General features: G+C 44.4%; 1 protein-coding gene across 7 annotated transcripts in view; it reads left to right on the top strand.

Moving 5' to 3' along the window:
- RFX2 (regulatory factor X2) overlaps positions 1–16,508 on the top strand; it is a 64,969-nt gene that overhangs the window by 38,408 nt on the left and 10,053 nt on the right. For 4 of the 7 annotated variants that reach the window (XM_064637380.1, XM_064637377.1, XM_064637374.1 and 1 more), the window contains exons 5-11: positions 338–602; positions 4,846–4,920; positions 11,257–11,438; positions 13,400–13,519; positions 14,479–14,594; positions 15,412–15,530; positions 15,862–15,974. In XM_064637380.1, coding sequence (XP_064493450.1) covers positions 338–602; positions 4,846–4,920; positions 11,257–11,438; positions 13,400–13,519; positions 14,479–14,594; positions 15,412–15,530; positions 15,862–15,974 — 990 coding nt within the window. The remainder of the gene's footprint in view (positions 1–337; positions 603–4,845; positions 4,921–11,256; positions 11,439–13,399; positions 13,520–14,478; positions 14,595–15,411; positions 15,531–15,861; positions 15,975–16,508) is intronic. The other 3 variants (XM_064637378.1, XM_064637379.1, XM_064637376.1) reach the window with 3 other exon arrangements.

The raw sequence follows: 16,508 nt of genomic DNA, 5'->3' as shown, positions 1-16,508 counted from the left end.
CCCTGTGGGGGAAGAACCTTTCCCTGAGATCCATCTCAACCCCCCTGGCACAGCTCCAGCCATTCCCTGGGTCCTGTCCCTGATCTGAGAGAGTGAAGATCAGAGCTGCCCCTTGGGAGGAAGCTGCAGACCTTGAGGAGTCTCCCCCAGCCAAGTGCCCTCAGCTGCTTCTCAGCCCCTTCCCCTCCAGACCATTTCACAGCACAAGATCCCATTTCACTGCAGCAAATCCCACTGACAAGAGTCGAGGCTTTTTCCCAGAGGTGCTCCAGCTTCCAGAAACTATTACCCGTGGAATTCCGTCTCTCCATGCCCTGACCCTTGTGTTCCTTGACAGACGAGCTGCCTACTCCTACAACACCGAGGCTCAGATTTACGCCCCCAGCAGCGCCGCGTCCTATTTCGAAGCGCAGGGAGGAGGAGCTCAGGTGACTACAGCGGCATCCTCTCCTCCTGCCATTCCCTCTCACAACATGGTGGGCATCACCATGGACATTGGGGGAAGTCAGATCCTCTCCGGCTCGGGAGCCTATCTCATTCATGGGGGGCTGGAGAACTCTAGACATTCCCTGTCACACACCTCACGCTCCTCTCCAGCAACGGTATGTAGCCCTGCAGGTGTTGCAGCTCGGGGGCCAGGAATTGTTCCAAGGGAACTGAAATCCTTCAGAAAATAAAACTTCCTGTCATTATCAATGTCTATAACATGCCATAAGTGCAAGAGAGAGAATAGACACTGGCATACTGTAATTTTCCAGTTGGAGTTTGGAATGTCCCTCTTGGTAAGCAGGAACTTGTCAAACTTCCCAATCACTGAAAATATGCAGCATAAGAGAAAATCCTCTATGGTCTTGCTTTTTTTTTTTCCCCACAAGCAAAATATTTTGGCTTCCCAATTCAACACATTTGTCTCTACGTTTTCTACCAAATCTAACATCTGAACATGGGGCTTGGTTTACCCAAAATAATGAAATGTATTTTTAATTATGAAGAGACCTGGAAAATCCTTCATTAACCCAGTGGATAATTAGCACATAAATTTTGTCAAGCTGATCATGCCAAGTGCACAGTGATCAAAAAGTCTTTGTATATATATCTTCTACACCATTGTGTATTCTCTCCCTGCCATATGTTACAGAAAATGTACTTTAGGGGTAATACTGATCAAACAGAAGTGTTTTAAAGCTCTCCTTTTTTAAAAATACTGTCTCTCCAGCTGTCAGTGAAGTGCCAGAGTGCTGGAAGCACAGCTGTATAGCTGTATAGGACTGGGGGGTTGTAGATATTCACCCAAAACAGCCTTTCTGCAGTTAGAGGCTCCCAGGGCTTTGATTTGGGAATCTCCCAAAGCAGCTACCAGGAGTGGTGGAAGCTCATTTTGTGGGACGTTCCTCACCTTCCTTTCCAGACTTATGTTTGTATGTTTGCATGTTTGCATATAAATATAAATATAAACGTAGGTGTAATGCAGTGTGTGGGCCAGAACATAAAATGTGTGAGCAGCATCACCTAAGGAAAAAAAAACCAGGAGCTGTTTGCTACTGAGGGCTCTGGAAAATCTGGCCTATTAAGTTGTACTTTCATTTCCCACAGAGTTTTAGGATATAAACTCCATGTTTTTTGAATCATTGTGCCTTGAAAGGTTCTCTTGATCCTGGAGTAAATGTGCTCTGCCTTAGGTAGAAATAGGGGAAAAGTCCTAGGGAAAATTACGGATGCTGGGTTAGCTGGGGTTCAGTTCTTGGATGAGAATTGTGTGAGGGTGTGTATTTTAACTGTTCATAGTTAAAAATTAGCATTGAACCATTTGATTTTTGCTCAAGCGTGTTATTTGGAAGGAAGTGGCTACTGATCTTGTCACCTGTGTGGGACTGCATCTTGCAAAGCTGCACAACATCACTCTTGGGTTTTGGGGTTCTTGTTGTTTGGGATTTTTTTTCTTTTCCATGGTGATGGGCACAGTGTAAAAAGCCCAAGTAGAAAATGTATCAATAGATATGTCCCATGCACAGATTTTTTGTGCAGTCACATGAGGTAAGGCTGTTCAGTAAAAAACATGAAATATTAGGAAGTGACTTTTATGGAAAGTCACTTTATCTGAGATAAATTCCCTCTGTTTCATGTAGGGATGAACTTTCTGAAGGTATTTTAACACCAAATGTCTGTGGAGGGGCTGAAGAAGGTGGAATAGTGCCTGGCAGACAGTCCAGGGATGTGTCTGTGTGTGGCTTTCAGTTCTTCCAGCACAGTCTAGGGTTGGAGCGGGATAGAGCAGAACCATGATAACTGCTTGGAATTCCACATAATCATGGAATCATTGGGTTTGGGTTGGAAGGGACCTTAAAGATCATCCAATTCCACTCCCTGCCATGAGCAGGGACACCTTCCACTAGCCCAGGTTGCTCCGAGCTTCGTCCAACCTGCCCTTGGACACTCCCAGGGATGGGGCAGCTTCTCCAGACACCCCTAATAAATGTGGGTGGCTTAAGGAGAGCAGGGACTGAATGAAATCAATGGGCAGGAACATTATTTTTCATTGCAATGTCCTGCCTAAACAGGGAATGGGAAATGCTGGTGTTAAAGAGACCTGGCAAAATGTGGTGGGGCAGGATTAGAAGCGTTGTGGAGAGAAAGGAAAGTAGAGCTCCTGCAGATGGTCTTTGCATGTGGCCTTGGGGTGCAGTGCAGAGGGGATGGATGTCACAGTGGTCAGTGGAGGGAGGGCTGGGCAACATGGGAGGCGGCTGCCAGGAATGAGGAAGGAGAGGGATTAGAGTTGGGTGGAGAATGGGATGTTGAGGGCTTGGGGCAGAGCTGGCACCAAGACCTCAAAAGCAAGGTCTTTCTGGAGGAGACAAGATATTTCCAGAAGAGACCGGGAACAAGGGAGTGCTTCAGAATTATCAGTGGCCTAAGAGCTACCTCAGGAGGTTGAGGGATGTTTGGTAAAGATTGTATGTACACTAAAAAAAAAAAACTTCAAATATTTAAAGAAAGCTGTCTTCCATATCTGCTGGAATAATGATGCTCTGCTCCATCTGAACAGCACATGGAACAGCCCTGTTCAGTGTCTGTGCCAACACAGCACTATTAATCTTCATCTAAATTAGTCTGTAGCAAGAGAGGAAATCCTTGAGACGTCCCATAAGTGGGTCCTCAGAGCTCCTCACCTTCCTGCAAGGCTGTTTAAGAGCGTTTAGAGTTTTCCCTGTAATATTTTTTTCTGCAAATGCAAAGTGTCCATTTGTATGGGACACTCACCAAAAAGGAGCAGGCAGTGTTTTTGTGCTTGTATAACAGGGCTTGCTCAACCAGCTCAAGGAGAGGAAGGAAACGGGGTCTCCCTCTAGCACTGACTCATTTCCTGAAGGCTGTGTCAGCAATCAGGCCTTGGTTCCTCCTGGCACACCAGTGTGTGAGAGCGTTCTCAACGAAAAAGCTGGGCTTAGACTGACCCTGTGTTGAATTGGCTGATAACATCTTGAGAAGTGCCACTGTGGAGGCACTTTGGCATGGAAATCAAGGGACCTGTGCTTGGACAGTGTCATGTTCAGACCTGGATATGGCACAGAGCTTGACTTTGGTTCTTGGATGTTACTTGAGAAGTTGGATCTGATTTGTTCTGCTCTCCCACCTTTTTGACAAAGCTTGGGTTTGTAAATGTCTGGTTTATCTCAACCTTTATCTTCCCCATGCAATGAGTCAGTGCACACTGTGAATGTGGGAAGGAGGCCCTGGACAGACCATCTGCATGTGCATGTGCCCGCAGAGGAGATGTGTGTTAAATGAGAAGAGATGCTAGAGATAGTTCTTCTGGCTGATATGTGCTACCTTGTCCTGCCTGCGCTAACAGGTCATGGATAACAGGGGTTTGAGAACATCCACTGGAAAGAAACAGGAGGTTCTGCTTCTGGCAGTCCCTTAATGTGGGTTTCTTTGGAGGTTTGAGGGGGTTATTTTATTTCCTCACTTGCCAAAAGCTTCAAGAGGAGCACTGGGACTCTGGGATCAGCAGCTGCCTCTAAGGAGTTTGCCAGAGTTTGTCAAGGGAGTCCCAGGAGCAGAAAGGAGAAGACAAGACAAGAAGGGTCCAGGAGAGGGTTGGGGCACAAGGCAGCAGCCACAGCTGGGATAAAGGCAGAATGGGAGCCCCACAGAGGGAACAAGGAGGCTCTTGAGGGGCCAGAAGGCCTTACCTTGGCTCCTCTGAGTTCAGTAGCATCAAGATGTGCCATCCTGTCTTTTGGGGAAGAGCACATTTAATCAAAACCCGGCTTCTTCCTGCAGAGTCCCTTTGCAGTTCTCCTCAATGTCAGAGAGCCCTTATCCATTCCAGCTCATACCCTCTCTGTGTCAGCCCTCTTTGCACCCATTTTATTGATTTTTTTTTTTTAGTTTTTGACAAAATATTAAGAGGTTAATAACCAAACTAATTCCTGTCAGTTCTCCTTAAGAGGCAAAACTCTGCAGCAAGTCTTTGTCCTACTGCAGTGGATCTGTGTGGTGATAGTTTGGTCTCAGCAGGAAGGGGAAAGGAGAATTGCTTTTTTTAGAAATGGACAATGCTTTTAGTGGAAGATAAACTCCCCTGGTCTTGCTCTGTCACCCCCGTGGTGGTTCTTGCTGTGTGTCCATTTGCATGTCCCAGTAACGCCTCTGCAGCTTCATCCACACGGACTATGCTCATCTGTTTGCCTCTTTTTCACAAGCTTGTTGATATAAAGCATTAATCATTCAAATATTAATAAAGACATAATCCTGGCTGTTGCTAACTATCTGATTTCCTTTCTTTTTCTTTTTTTTTTTCCTTTTTTTTTTTTGTTTTCCTGTGCACATTTTCTTTAGCTTGAAATGGCGATTGAAAACCTACAAAAAAGTGAAGGGATTACATCACACAAAAGCAGTTTGCTCAACAGCCATGTAAGTTATGATCAGAATTTACAACCTTTTCCCTGCTTTGGTGGGAGAATTATTTGTAGCCCTTTGGTGTATTCAACAGCACAAGTCCCTCAAAGCAGCCTGTGATTGAGCTGTACTGCCCAAAACAGCCCATTCCCAAGGAAAAAGGGTCTGCAATAAGTGCCCTGGTGATAATGTTTGTTGCTGAGATGCTCTGGAGTCTGTTAACTGCCTCTGACTTTATTTATTTCATCTGCCTTGCAATGGAAATTGCTCGCAATTAGATAAACACGTTTGAGGAAGTTCATTCAGTGAAACTGAAAAATGGCTGGAAAATCACTTGTAAATCTGCAGTGATGACTTGGTGTGAATGGTGACAGATATCAAATATCCCTGAGACAGCACAAACTAAAATCCTGCTCCTGTGAATGCCTTTATTCCCTCTCTCTGTGCCTCAGGAAGCCCATTCCTGTTACAATGCTGTGCTAAATCCATGTGCTTGCCCTCCCTCTCTGCACTGTGCCAACAATTTCCCTGCTTTGTGTGGAATTCGCACTGTTCTCCTGGACCTTTGTGTCCTGGTTTGTGGCTCCCATGCAGTAACACTGAGCAGTGAGCACATACCTGGGTGAGATTTGAAGGGTTTAGTTCAAGTCACATTGAAGTTGTTGGACTTGCCTGGACTTTGCTGTGTTTGGATTAAGCTCAAGCATGTCCTGCACTGATAAATCACAGTGCACAGAGTGGTGCTTCTTTATTTTAACAGATTTCCTTTGGCTTTGTATTTGGGGTCAGATTTGTTATCATTCTTAGGTCCTGAAAAAAAAACCCAATTTTGGCTTCTTCATTGCAGAGAAATAGCCTGAGAAAACAAAAGGAATATTAAACCAGTCTGATTCTCCTAAGCTGATGTCAAACTCCAGGCCAGGGCTCCTGGGTGATCTCAATCCTTATTTCAGCTGGTGGACACTGAAGGTTTCTGGTGGTCGTTGGGGAAAAACAAACCTGCAGGGTCAGGCTGGTAGTTCCCATTCTGAGCATCCCTTTGCATCCCTCCTATCCCACGCTCGCCTGCCCATGCCAAGAGTGCTGTGCAGGTTCATCCAAGGATCATGTTGTTCTGCAGGATTTTTCTTGTTTCTCCCAGCACAGAGCAGGATGGGTGGGTCATGATGTGGTGTTGAAGGAGGTTTGAAGAAATCCAGGAAAAGGGCAGAGGAAAGAAAGCAAAGATCTCACCTGACCACAGGCTGCACAGGATGGAGCTGGAGCCCAATCCAGCCTCTGATCAGACCTTCCCCACCCTTGTCTTGCAGGGTAGAAGTACAGAACTCAATGTCCCTCTTCTGAGGGCACAATTCATGCGTTGGCATGAGGTTTAAATGCTCTTAGAAGCTTTAAAGCAAACAAACTGCTTCCTGAGCATGTGTGGACATATCCACTCTCCTCTTGTCCCCACTGAAGGTGCTGCTCCAGGACAGACACCCCGGGCTGGGGTGGGGCATTCCCTCTGTCAGGGCACAGAGCCTGAGCTGAGGAAACTTGCTGTCTCATGGACCCCCAGTGTCCTTGCTCTGCCTTTCCAGAGCATGGAGTGATGTTTGCGGACACATGGGAACATAATAATATAATAATACACAGTGTCTGTAGGAAATGCAGCACATTGAAGAACCAGACCAGGCAGACTCTGGTTCTAGAGAATTTTGGTGCCATTCAGGGGAGGTTCTTCCCCCAGAGTGTGGTTGGGCACTGCCCAGGCTCCCCAGGGCAGTGGGCACAGCACCAAGGCTGCCAGAGCTCCAGGAGGGTTTGGATGATCCTCTGGGGCACAAAGTGTGACTCTTGGGGATGGGCCTGTGCAGGGCTGAGGGTTGGACTGGATGATCCTTGTGGGTCCCTTCCAGCTTGGCATATTCTGTGATTCTGTGACTGCCCAGGGAGGCTCTGCAGCCTCTGCCTGGGGAGGTTCTAAGAACTCATCTGAGGGACCTGAGCTCCCATGAAAGTGAGCCCTAATCTGAGTAGGAGGCTGGACTGGAATCACAGACTGGTTTGGGTTGGAAGGGACCTTAAAGCCCATCTCATTCCAACACCCTGCCATGGGCAGGGACACCTTTCACTAGACCAGGGTACTCAGAGCTCCATCCAGCCTGGCCTTGGATGTTCCCAGGGATGGGGCAGCCACCACCTGGAGACTGGAGATCCCAGAGCTGTCTCCCAGTGCAGGGTGTGGGACATCCCAGTGAGCAGCAGCGCTGAACCTCTCGGTGCATCTTCCCCAGCACGTGCTGTGGTACAAGGGATGTTTCAGTTCCCACTTCTTCCTGGTAAAAAAAGAAAACAGAACACCAGACAGTGGATTCCCCATCCCAAATTCCACGTGGCTGACACATGAGATTGTCAGGCTTGTGCAGGAGGACCAGAGTGAAGGAGCAGGTGACTGATTTGTCAAGGCTGAAAGCAAATTCCAGCTTGACCAAAGCAATAGGAAGTGGGGAGATGATGCTAATTGCACTTAATTGTGACTTAATTGCTTTGAGCCTTAAGGCTGCAGAGTTTTTCATTCTGTTCTTTCCCTCATTTTAAATTTGACATTTTGCACATGTGTACATTCTTGGGATAATGGTTTATTTCCTGCCATCAGCAGATGTTTCATGCCAGAAATCTCTGTTGGTTGTTTTTTGTTTTTTTTTTTTTTCAAGAGAGGACAATTAAAGGTATCTCAGTCAAGAGGTAACTTTTTACACAATGCCTTTTAACCAAAATCAAGGTGAAATGGAGCCACACTTCATAACTTAATTTGGCTTAAAAACTCTCCGAGAGGTTATTTAAGAGCACTTGAAATCTCAAGCATGGAAGGTGAAGCTCATGCTGATACTCATAGACACGGGATGTTTCTGATGGAGTCATGTCACTGTGTGACTGGAACTGAGTGACCCAGAGTCCCTAGGTCAGAGGATTATTTAATTGCCAGTTATGAGCTTGCAGATGATGCAAAGAAATTGGAGAAAAATTGCTACAATTTTTATACATGAGTGCCTAAAGCTGGAGTATTTGGATGCTGTAACCTGCCTGAGGCCCTGTGGCTCCTGGATATCTGTAGCACTTGTAGGATTAGGGGGACAATGTAGTTTTTCCTCGCTGCCTGTAGAATGAAATACCAAAAACCACAAAATAAACCCAAAAAACCCCCGTTGGAATTCTTTCCTGGGGGTAAATGGCTCCATCCTAACTCTGAGCTGCACTGAACCTGGATTTAGAACCTGCTGCTCATAGTCTCAGCTAAAAACACCTGAAATATGAACCACAAATTGTTGTTCATTGGGGTTTTTTTGTATTTTCTAGAAATATCCATAAGAACCTCTCCAAACCTAGACCTTAAAAAAAAAGTGTGTTGATTTTCTCAGCCAACAACACGTATGATTTCTTCCATCCTTAACAAGCCATCCTTGGATCAAACAAGGATGAGGTTTTTGCTCAAGATTTTAAAGGAAAACAAACAGAAGAAACAGAAGTTAAAGTAGAAATGAAAATTAAATGTTCCCCTGCAGTGCCTGTAACAAACACAGCAGCATATGGCTGCAGAGAGATTTTATTGGAACCTGATCGTGGCATAAACAGAAATAAAACTGGAGAATACCTTATTGTCACACAAAATTCAGAAAATAAACAGAATAAGGGATACAAATGGAGAGAATCTTTAGTATTCTCATTTTAAGTGCTTGAATTTGTTGTTACTATGCAGGAAAAGCAAAAATCATGTTTGGAAAAATTATTTCTCTTCTGACAGATTTCTGTTTCAAGCTCTTTTGTGCCTTTCACAATAGATTTCTAATTCAACAGTGGGAATTCATATTGTGAAACTCTGTAATGTTTAAAGGAATATAAAAAGACATTTGCAGGAAGAGAAAGCTGGAAGACGAAGGAAATCTTCTAGAAATATCGGAGATTAGAATAAAAATGCCCAGGGTTAATTTAAATCAGAGAGTTTTACTTATACATGAATTTTTCCATAGTAGTGCAACTTTTATATGTTTTTTCAGGCTTAAGGTTTAGGCAATAAATTGCTGGTACACATTAAGTATCTGCCATAGGATAAATAAAATAAATGGTTTAAAAATTTCAAAGAACCTTAATAATTAATCTTTTAAATACAGGGGATGGGCCGAAATTAGCACAGATTTGGACTACTTAAAACTGAGTTCCTGCTGATCTTTTATGCCAAAACCACTGGGCTCCACTTTTGTTAGAGAAAGCTGAGAGGGTGGAGGTGGCTCAGGACTACAGGAAGACTTTTGGGGCTTCCAGGGATGTCTCTTCTGCAGATGAGAGCACAAAGGATCATTAGGGATCATTAGCAAAGACCATCTCTTAGAACTTTGGGGGTTTGGAGGTCAGAATGATCTTTGTGGAAGATCAAAGAGTGTCTCAGGTGATGAGGAAAGGTGGGAGGGTGACAAATAGCCCTGTAAAAAGCAGGACAGAGGTGAAAATGGCCAAAGGTTTTTCTTCTTCCAGCTGCGGCAGCCCCTGCTCTGCTCCAAAGGCCACCAGAACTGGTGGATCCAGTCACTGGAACTTGTGGTTGGTTTGAATCAAACCCAACTAATGAATCACAGAATTCCAGAATGGTTTGGGTTGGAAGGGACCTTAAAAATCACCTTGTTCCACCCCCTGCTGTGGGCAGGGACACCTTCCACTAGCCCAGGTTGCTCCAAGCTCTGTCCAGCCTGGCCTTGGACACTTGCAGGGGTGGGGCAGCCACGGCTTCTTTGGACAACCTGTGCCAGGGCCTCCCCACCCTCACGGGGAAGAATTTCTTTCCAATCTCCTATCTAACCCTGCCCTCTGGCAGTGGGAAGCCATTTCCTCTTGTCTTGTTCCTCCAGGCTGTTGTCAAAAGTTCCTCTCCAGCTCTCCTGGAGCCCCTTCAGACACTGGAAGGAGCTTTGAGGTATCACTCAGCCTTCTCCAGGCTGAATGAAATAGTTTTTACTGCACAGCTTTGGATTCAGCTCATTCTGTGCAGCAGCAGTTTAAATTTGGATCTGTGAATGAGCCCCACAGCACACTCAGTCAAGGTGCCGAAAAGCCTTTGTGTGAGAGCAAAGTGGGATATGAAACACAGAAACTGAAAATAACTCACCGGAGTGAGGTGTCAGAGATGTCATCACACAGCTCAGGTTGTATTTTCACAGAGTTATTGATAGAAAACTCCAGTCTCGTGGTGAATTGGGACCCTGAAGTTTCATCAAGAGAAAAATGGGAGAAAAGAGATGAAAACTGGAGTAGGAGTGGAGAGGACTTGAGCGTGGGCCAACGTGTAATCCATGTGCCTGGTCAAATCCTACTGATCTCTAGATTAAGTCTGTGCTTAATTCCAAGATCTACTGGAACTATTAGTTGTAAAGAGATGGTGTGGCTGAGTGTGTTTTGCCACTGATCTGGTGGGAATGCAGCTGGTTCTGGGGAAGCTGTGCCTCTCACACAGGCAGGGATGGAGGTCTGGGCAGAGAGGGAAGCCTGGAAAATGTTAATCCCAAACATCCCTTGGGGCAGTGAAAGGACTCTTACCAACACTGTAGATATTAGTCCATTTGTACATCTAGTTTCTTCCCAAATTCCCTTAATATAACACTTAGTTTATTGATGCTGAAGTCATTTAATCAATTAAAGAAGATTGGAGGCTTTGTCTTTTTGCATTTTCATTCCTGTGCTGACACAGTGAGCCGGACCTGCCCTTTCAGACTGTCTAGGCATAAATAATTTATATTAAATGCAAATTTTAATCAACAGAAATGTCAGTAAGTTCAGATAGTAAATTCTGCAAACTAGATGGATCCCCTCAGATTTTTAAGGTTGCTTTGGCAACCGTTTATTTTATTTTTAAGGGAGCAGTTGCAGACATGCCAAGCTTCAAATTAATAAAGACCTTGCAGCAGATTTGATTACTCTAAAATTTATTCCTCTTAGGCAGTATCTTAAAATCTTTTTTCTTGGAAAACACGAGTTCTTACAGCTTTATTTTGGCTCTGCAGGAATTCAGCTGAACCCCAGGTGGACACTGAGTTGGCAGGAGGGGTGTATTTAATGCAAGAAGTGACAGCACTTTTGTTTGGGTTGTTACCTTTGGGCTGGGGGTTTTGCAACCATAAAAAATGATCAATTATAAATTATAAGTTATGTAAATTAATTTGTATAAAATTAATTTGTATAAATTAACAACTCAGCATTAAGTTCTCCTGAACTCCTGAAGTCTGACGGGCTTTCTGGATGTTTGATAGTAGGCTCTACTTGACGCAGCCCGTTTCAGCCCTCTTTAGACTTCCATATTATCTGTTTTTTCCATACATAAAGCTCCAGTGGTTGTTGGATAACTATGAGACAGCAGAAGGTGTCAGCCTTCCCAGGAGCTCCCTGTACAACCATTACCTGAGGCACTGCCAGGAGCACAAACTGGATCCAGTGAACGCTGCTTCCTTCGGGAAACTCATCCGCTCTGTGTTCATGGGACTGAGGACCCGGCGCCTGGGAACCAGGTTGGTAGGAATCTACATCGAAATAAGAAAAAAAGCCTTCCTGCAACTTCTCTCAGGTGTTCTAAAAACCTACTGAGCATCATTTAGCAGGCACAGGTCATTTTGAGATCTACAGATACAACCAGCCATGATCGTGTGGGATAATAACCTTTATTTGAACTGAGGCTTCTTCTCATCCCTTTAGTATCTCATTTTCTGAGAGAACAGCTGGAGCTGTGCCAGGGGGGTTGGGATGGATCTCAGGAAAAGGTTCTTCCCCCACAGGGTGCTGGGGCACTGCCCAGGCTCCCCAGGGCAGTGGGCACAGCCCCAAGGCTGCCAGAGCTCCAGGAGCCTTTGGACAACGCTCTGAGGGACAGGGTGGGATTGTTGGAGTGTCTGTGCAGGGCCAGGAGTTGATCTTGGTGGGTCCCTTCCAGCTCAGCATATTCTGTGATTCCGTATTGTCTGAAAAGAGGAGGTAATTCACGCTCACAGTTGTTGCTGCCACCCAAATTCTGGTTCAGTGAAGCCGTTTCTCCCTCTGAGTCCAGTAAAGATCCTTCGTAACAGAATCTTTGATGCAGACAAGCTGTCGAAGTTGTAAATGGTTTATTCCTGAAATCCTCAAAGCATCAGGCTGAATCTTGTGAGAGGATTTTTTTCTTTTAAAACATCAAAGATCCGTGGGATGTTACAACAAAAGCATAGCATGAGAAATACACACATAGATGTGTCCTTCAAGGGAGCATCCAGAGCTTCTGCACAGCTGAGTGTGCATTTTATCCCAGCTTAGAATATAAAAAAATAGGTAATATACTAGAGAAAAAGTGGTTTCTCTGATTGTGTAAGATTTTATAATAAAAATTCAAGCTTAGATATTTGGGCTTCTAAAGGAGAACAAAACCAGATATGTCCAGGGCATTGCACAGCTGGAATGTGGAGGCAACAGTTGTAGGAAGAGCAGTTTGGATTTCTGTAGATTGGGTCAAGTGCAAGAGCTATGAAATAATTTCCTTAGATGAGAGAAATTCTTTCATTCCATCAAGGATTAAAGAAAAAACAAGCAAGCAAAAAACCCACTTAAAATTGCAAATGAGCAGGTTGGGAAGGAGATAGTGAACCTAAATAAGTATGGAAAGAGCTGTCCACCATTATTTTCTAATTTATTATAATTTTAGATTATAAAGGCATCTTTTATTTAATTTGCAGGCACTTAAAATCACTCAAGACAGGGCTGAACACGTAGTGTCTGTAAAACCCTTTTTTGCACTGACTGAACAATTGAACTGGCCCTTGAAAAGGGAAAATTCCCCCAACAAAAGAAGTTGGGACAAATAGTCCTCTCTTAAATTTCTCTAATTTCACTGGGATTGAAAAATTCCAGTTTGGTGGAAAAACTTCAACTGACACGTCTCTCTAATGTGATGGAATCACATTCTGCTAAGGAGCATCACAGCAGCAAAGAAGAAAGAATTTCAGCCCCCTGTGCTTGCAGAAACCTTCCGGTTTTTCCAAAACCTTCAAAAATGAGCAGCTCCAAGAACAAAACCACATCAAAACCTGTTGCTGTGAAAGTTGTGGCACCACAGAGACATTTTTCTTATCGTAGTTTTCTGTCCAGTCAGGCTTGTTTTATCCAAGCTTAGATAAAGATGGAGGTTTGTTTTTATGGAAAAAACAAATCCTTAAACCCTAATCAAATAGCAAAGTGTCCCCTGTGGGCTCTCTGTCATTCTGTTTAATAACACTTTGTATTGTAACTTTTGCCTGCTCTTCCCCAGTTGCCATGGAACAAACCTGGCTGGGTTTAAACGTGGATGTCCCTGAGTTTGGCCACACATGGGCTTAAATTTTCTAAGGGGTGATGGCATTTATTAGTTCATGACTTCAGCCACTGAAATTGCTGCCTGAAGCTGGGAATATTGTCAAAACAACCTAAATTGCAGGGCCACTTACAATGTCAATGTTGATACTTCCAGGGGGAATTCCAAATATCACTATTATGGGATCCGCCTAAAGCCAGAGTCTCCGCTGAACCGTCTGCAGGAGGACGCCCAGTACATGGCCATGAGGCAGCAGCCCATCCACCAGAAGCAAAGGTAAGTGCTCCCAGGGCCTTCCCAAAGAGCTCAGTAGTCCAAATCCTGGGAATTGGCTTTGCTTGGGGCAAAGGGGGAGAGGGATGAGCTTGAGTTCAAACCCAAATGTTGCTTGGAGCAGTGGGAGGGTCCAAAACCAATTCCAGTAGATGCCCCATTCCTGGAAATATTCAAGGTGAGGTTGGATGGGGCTTTGAGCAACCTGGTCTAGTTGAAGATTTTCCAGCTCACTAAATGGCCTTTAAAGGACTACATGGCCTTTAAAGGCCTGTTCCAACCCAAACTATTCTGTAATTCCATGGAATGGCATTTATCTCCCTAATCTGTTTGCCAGCACTGTAAGTGCCACCTTTCCCAGCATGCCTGTAGCCAGACTGGTTCAGGATCTCAGCTATGGAGTTCTTGTGCCAAATCAGTGTAAAGGACTTGGGTGTTGTGCTGTGTTTGGGTGCATTTTGGTTTTTGTGCAGAAGTGCAAGTTAAATAGTGCCACGGTTAGTCTTGTGTCTGAGCAATTTTAAAGATAAAATACAACATACATAGGAATTTGGAATTGCCTTCTGGAAGCATGGACACCTCTGGTTGTTGCTGGAGTGAAAAAGGAGCAGAATTTATTTCTTCAGCTCCCAAACAGAAAGTAAATGCAAAAAAATGCAGAAAGTCAACTCCTAAGACAGAGTCTGCTCTGGAACCCACTCCATTCTGCTTCTCTTTTTTGTTTTTTGGTGTCACCTTGGGCAAACCTCTTAACCCCTGCAATTCTGTCTTGGGGAGGCTTTTCAAAAGTTGCTGCTCATTTTCCCCCTCCTCTTGAGTCAGAGATAGAGATGCTCAGCCCTTGACACATGTTGTCCTTGAGTGTCACCTGATGAACACACAGATCTGTACAGATGTGTTGTAAATAACATGTACGTGTTTGCTGGTGCCTGCGTGAATCCTAAACCATGCTCTGAATTTAGGTACAGAGCAACCCAGAAGATGGATGGGATGGCAGAGAGTGGGTCCAACAGCAACCCCCACACCACACCGGAGCAGTCAGTGGCTGCTCAGAGTCAACACCATCAGCAGTTCATAGGTGAGGACACTCCTTTAATGATTAATTATTCACATCTAGGATTTTTTTCTTGTCCAGGAAAACCCAATTGTATCCTAATAAATCTACAGTATTATATATTTCATATATAGTATGTATTCTAATAAGCTTTTGTAATGTCACGCTTGCAAAGTTTATTTGCTGACTCCTGTCTCCCCAGAAGGGTTTTTTCCTTCAGCCAACAGGTCTTTTGGTTCCCTCTTAGTGTGTTTTTAATCCATCTGGTTTTATCCAAATTGCATGGAAGAGTGGAGGTTCTGCCAAGCCTTACCAGAGGGAGAAAAGCAATTCTCTCCCTTGCAGAGGCTACAGTGCATATCCAACTGGAGATGATCCATGCAGACCTCCTCCTTGTGGGACAGACTCTCTGGCCTTGCTGGTCCTGGATCTACGTGTCTCCATCGCCTCCAGCTGAGACAGCAAATCCCAGCCAGCTCTGTGAGCTCCTGACACCTCTGCTGCCCAATTATATTTCCCACTGTACTCTGAAAATACCAGAGAGATGGTTTTCAGGCTTCAGAGAAAAATCTAATGCAAGTGTGGCAGATGAGGACAATGTTCTCTTGTTTCTTTTATTACATACAGAAAGAAAGCATTTTCCTTTCCACACCGAATAAATGAGCTGCAATTGTTTGCTTTTTTCCCAGTATAACAGCGTAAATCAGGGAAAAAATCGATTATCAGTCTCATTTTTTCTGTTTCATCCCAACTGGATCATGAAAAAGCCACCAGTGACAGCAGCACCTGTATTCCAAGTGTGCCTAACCCTCAGCATTTTCCCAATGTTTTTTTTCCCTAGATGTGACCCATGTCTTTCCTGAGTTCCCAGCCCCTGATCTAGGGAATGTCCTCTTACAAGAAGTTTTCACCTTGAACGACGTGAAAACTCTGCAGATTCTTTACAGGCGACACTGTGAGGTGATTAGTTGGGATATTATTTGGTGATTATCTGATTTATTAATCAATGTGGGACATAATTCATGTGCTCACTCATATTCCGCTCTTAGGAAAAGCTGGAATATATAGGGAATGCTTGATTTGTGAGGAATTACAACTCAGATATTGTGCTTTATGTTATTTTTTTCACCGTGTGACCTGTTTTATGTTACATTGATTATCAAAACAATGCCATTTCCGTTATTTTTCTTGTAAATTATTTACTGTAAATGGCAGCACATGAAGTGTGCGCCGACACTGTGTTGACACGGGGCTGACAGAGCTGCTAACGAGCTTTGTTCTTTGTTGTCAGGCGACTTTGGATGTTGTAATGAACCTCCAGTTTCATTACATCGAGAAGCTCTGGCAATCCTTCTGGAGTCCAAAGGCACCACCTAGTGATGGTCCCACTGCTCTGCCTTCCAGGTACTCCTGGCCTTCCACTGGTTCTCAGTGATCCATTTCTTGGTGATTTTTTTTTCTTTTAAAGATGAATGAAGTGTTTTTCAGCTCCCTTAGGCTTTTTGAGTGCTTTGGAGAACTTGAAACTTTGGGCAATGCTCTCGGGCACAGTGTGGGATTGTTGGGGTGTCCTGTGCAGGAGCTGGACTTGATGATACTGATGGTCCCTTCCAACTCAGCATATTCTGTGATTCTATAGAAGTGTTTAATATAATGGAAACACAGAGTTCAGAACTCTGAGGAAAGTGTCTGCTCTGATTATAGAATTATGGAATCACTAAGGTTGGAAAAGCCCTCTAAAATCATCAAATCCAACCATCAACCCAGCACTGCCATAGTCACCACTAACCATGTCCCCAAGTGCCACATCCATATGCCTTTTGATGATGACTCCACCACTGCCCTGGGCAGCCTGTTCCAAAGCCTAAGCACCCTTTCAGTGAAGAAATTTTCCCAATATCCAATCTAAACCTCCCCTGGGGCAACTTGAGGCCATTT

This window comes from Pseudopipra pipra, chromosome 27 (genome assembly GCF_036250125.1).
Source record: "Pseudopipra pipra isolate bDixPip1 chromosome 27, bDixPip1.hap1, whole genome shotgun sequence".
Taxonomy (NCBI): Eukaryota; Metazoa; Chordata; class Aves; order Passeriformes; family Pipridae; genus Pseudopipra; species Pseudopipra pipra.
Note: the sequence above shows the minus strand (reverse complement) of the source record. Positions and strands in the feature narration are given on the sequence as shown.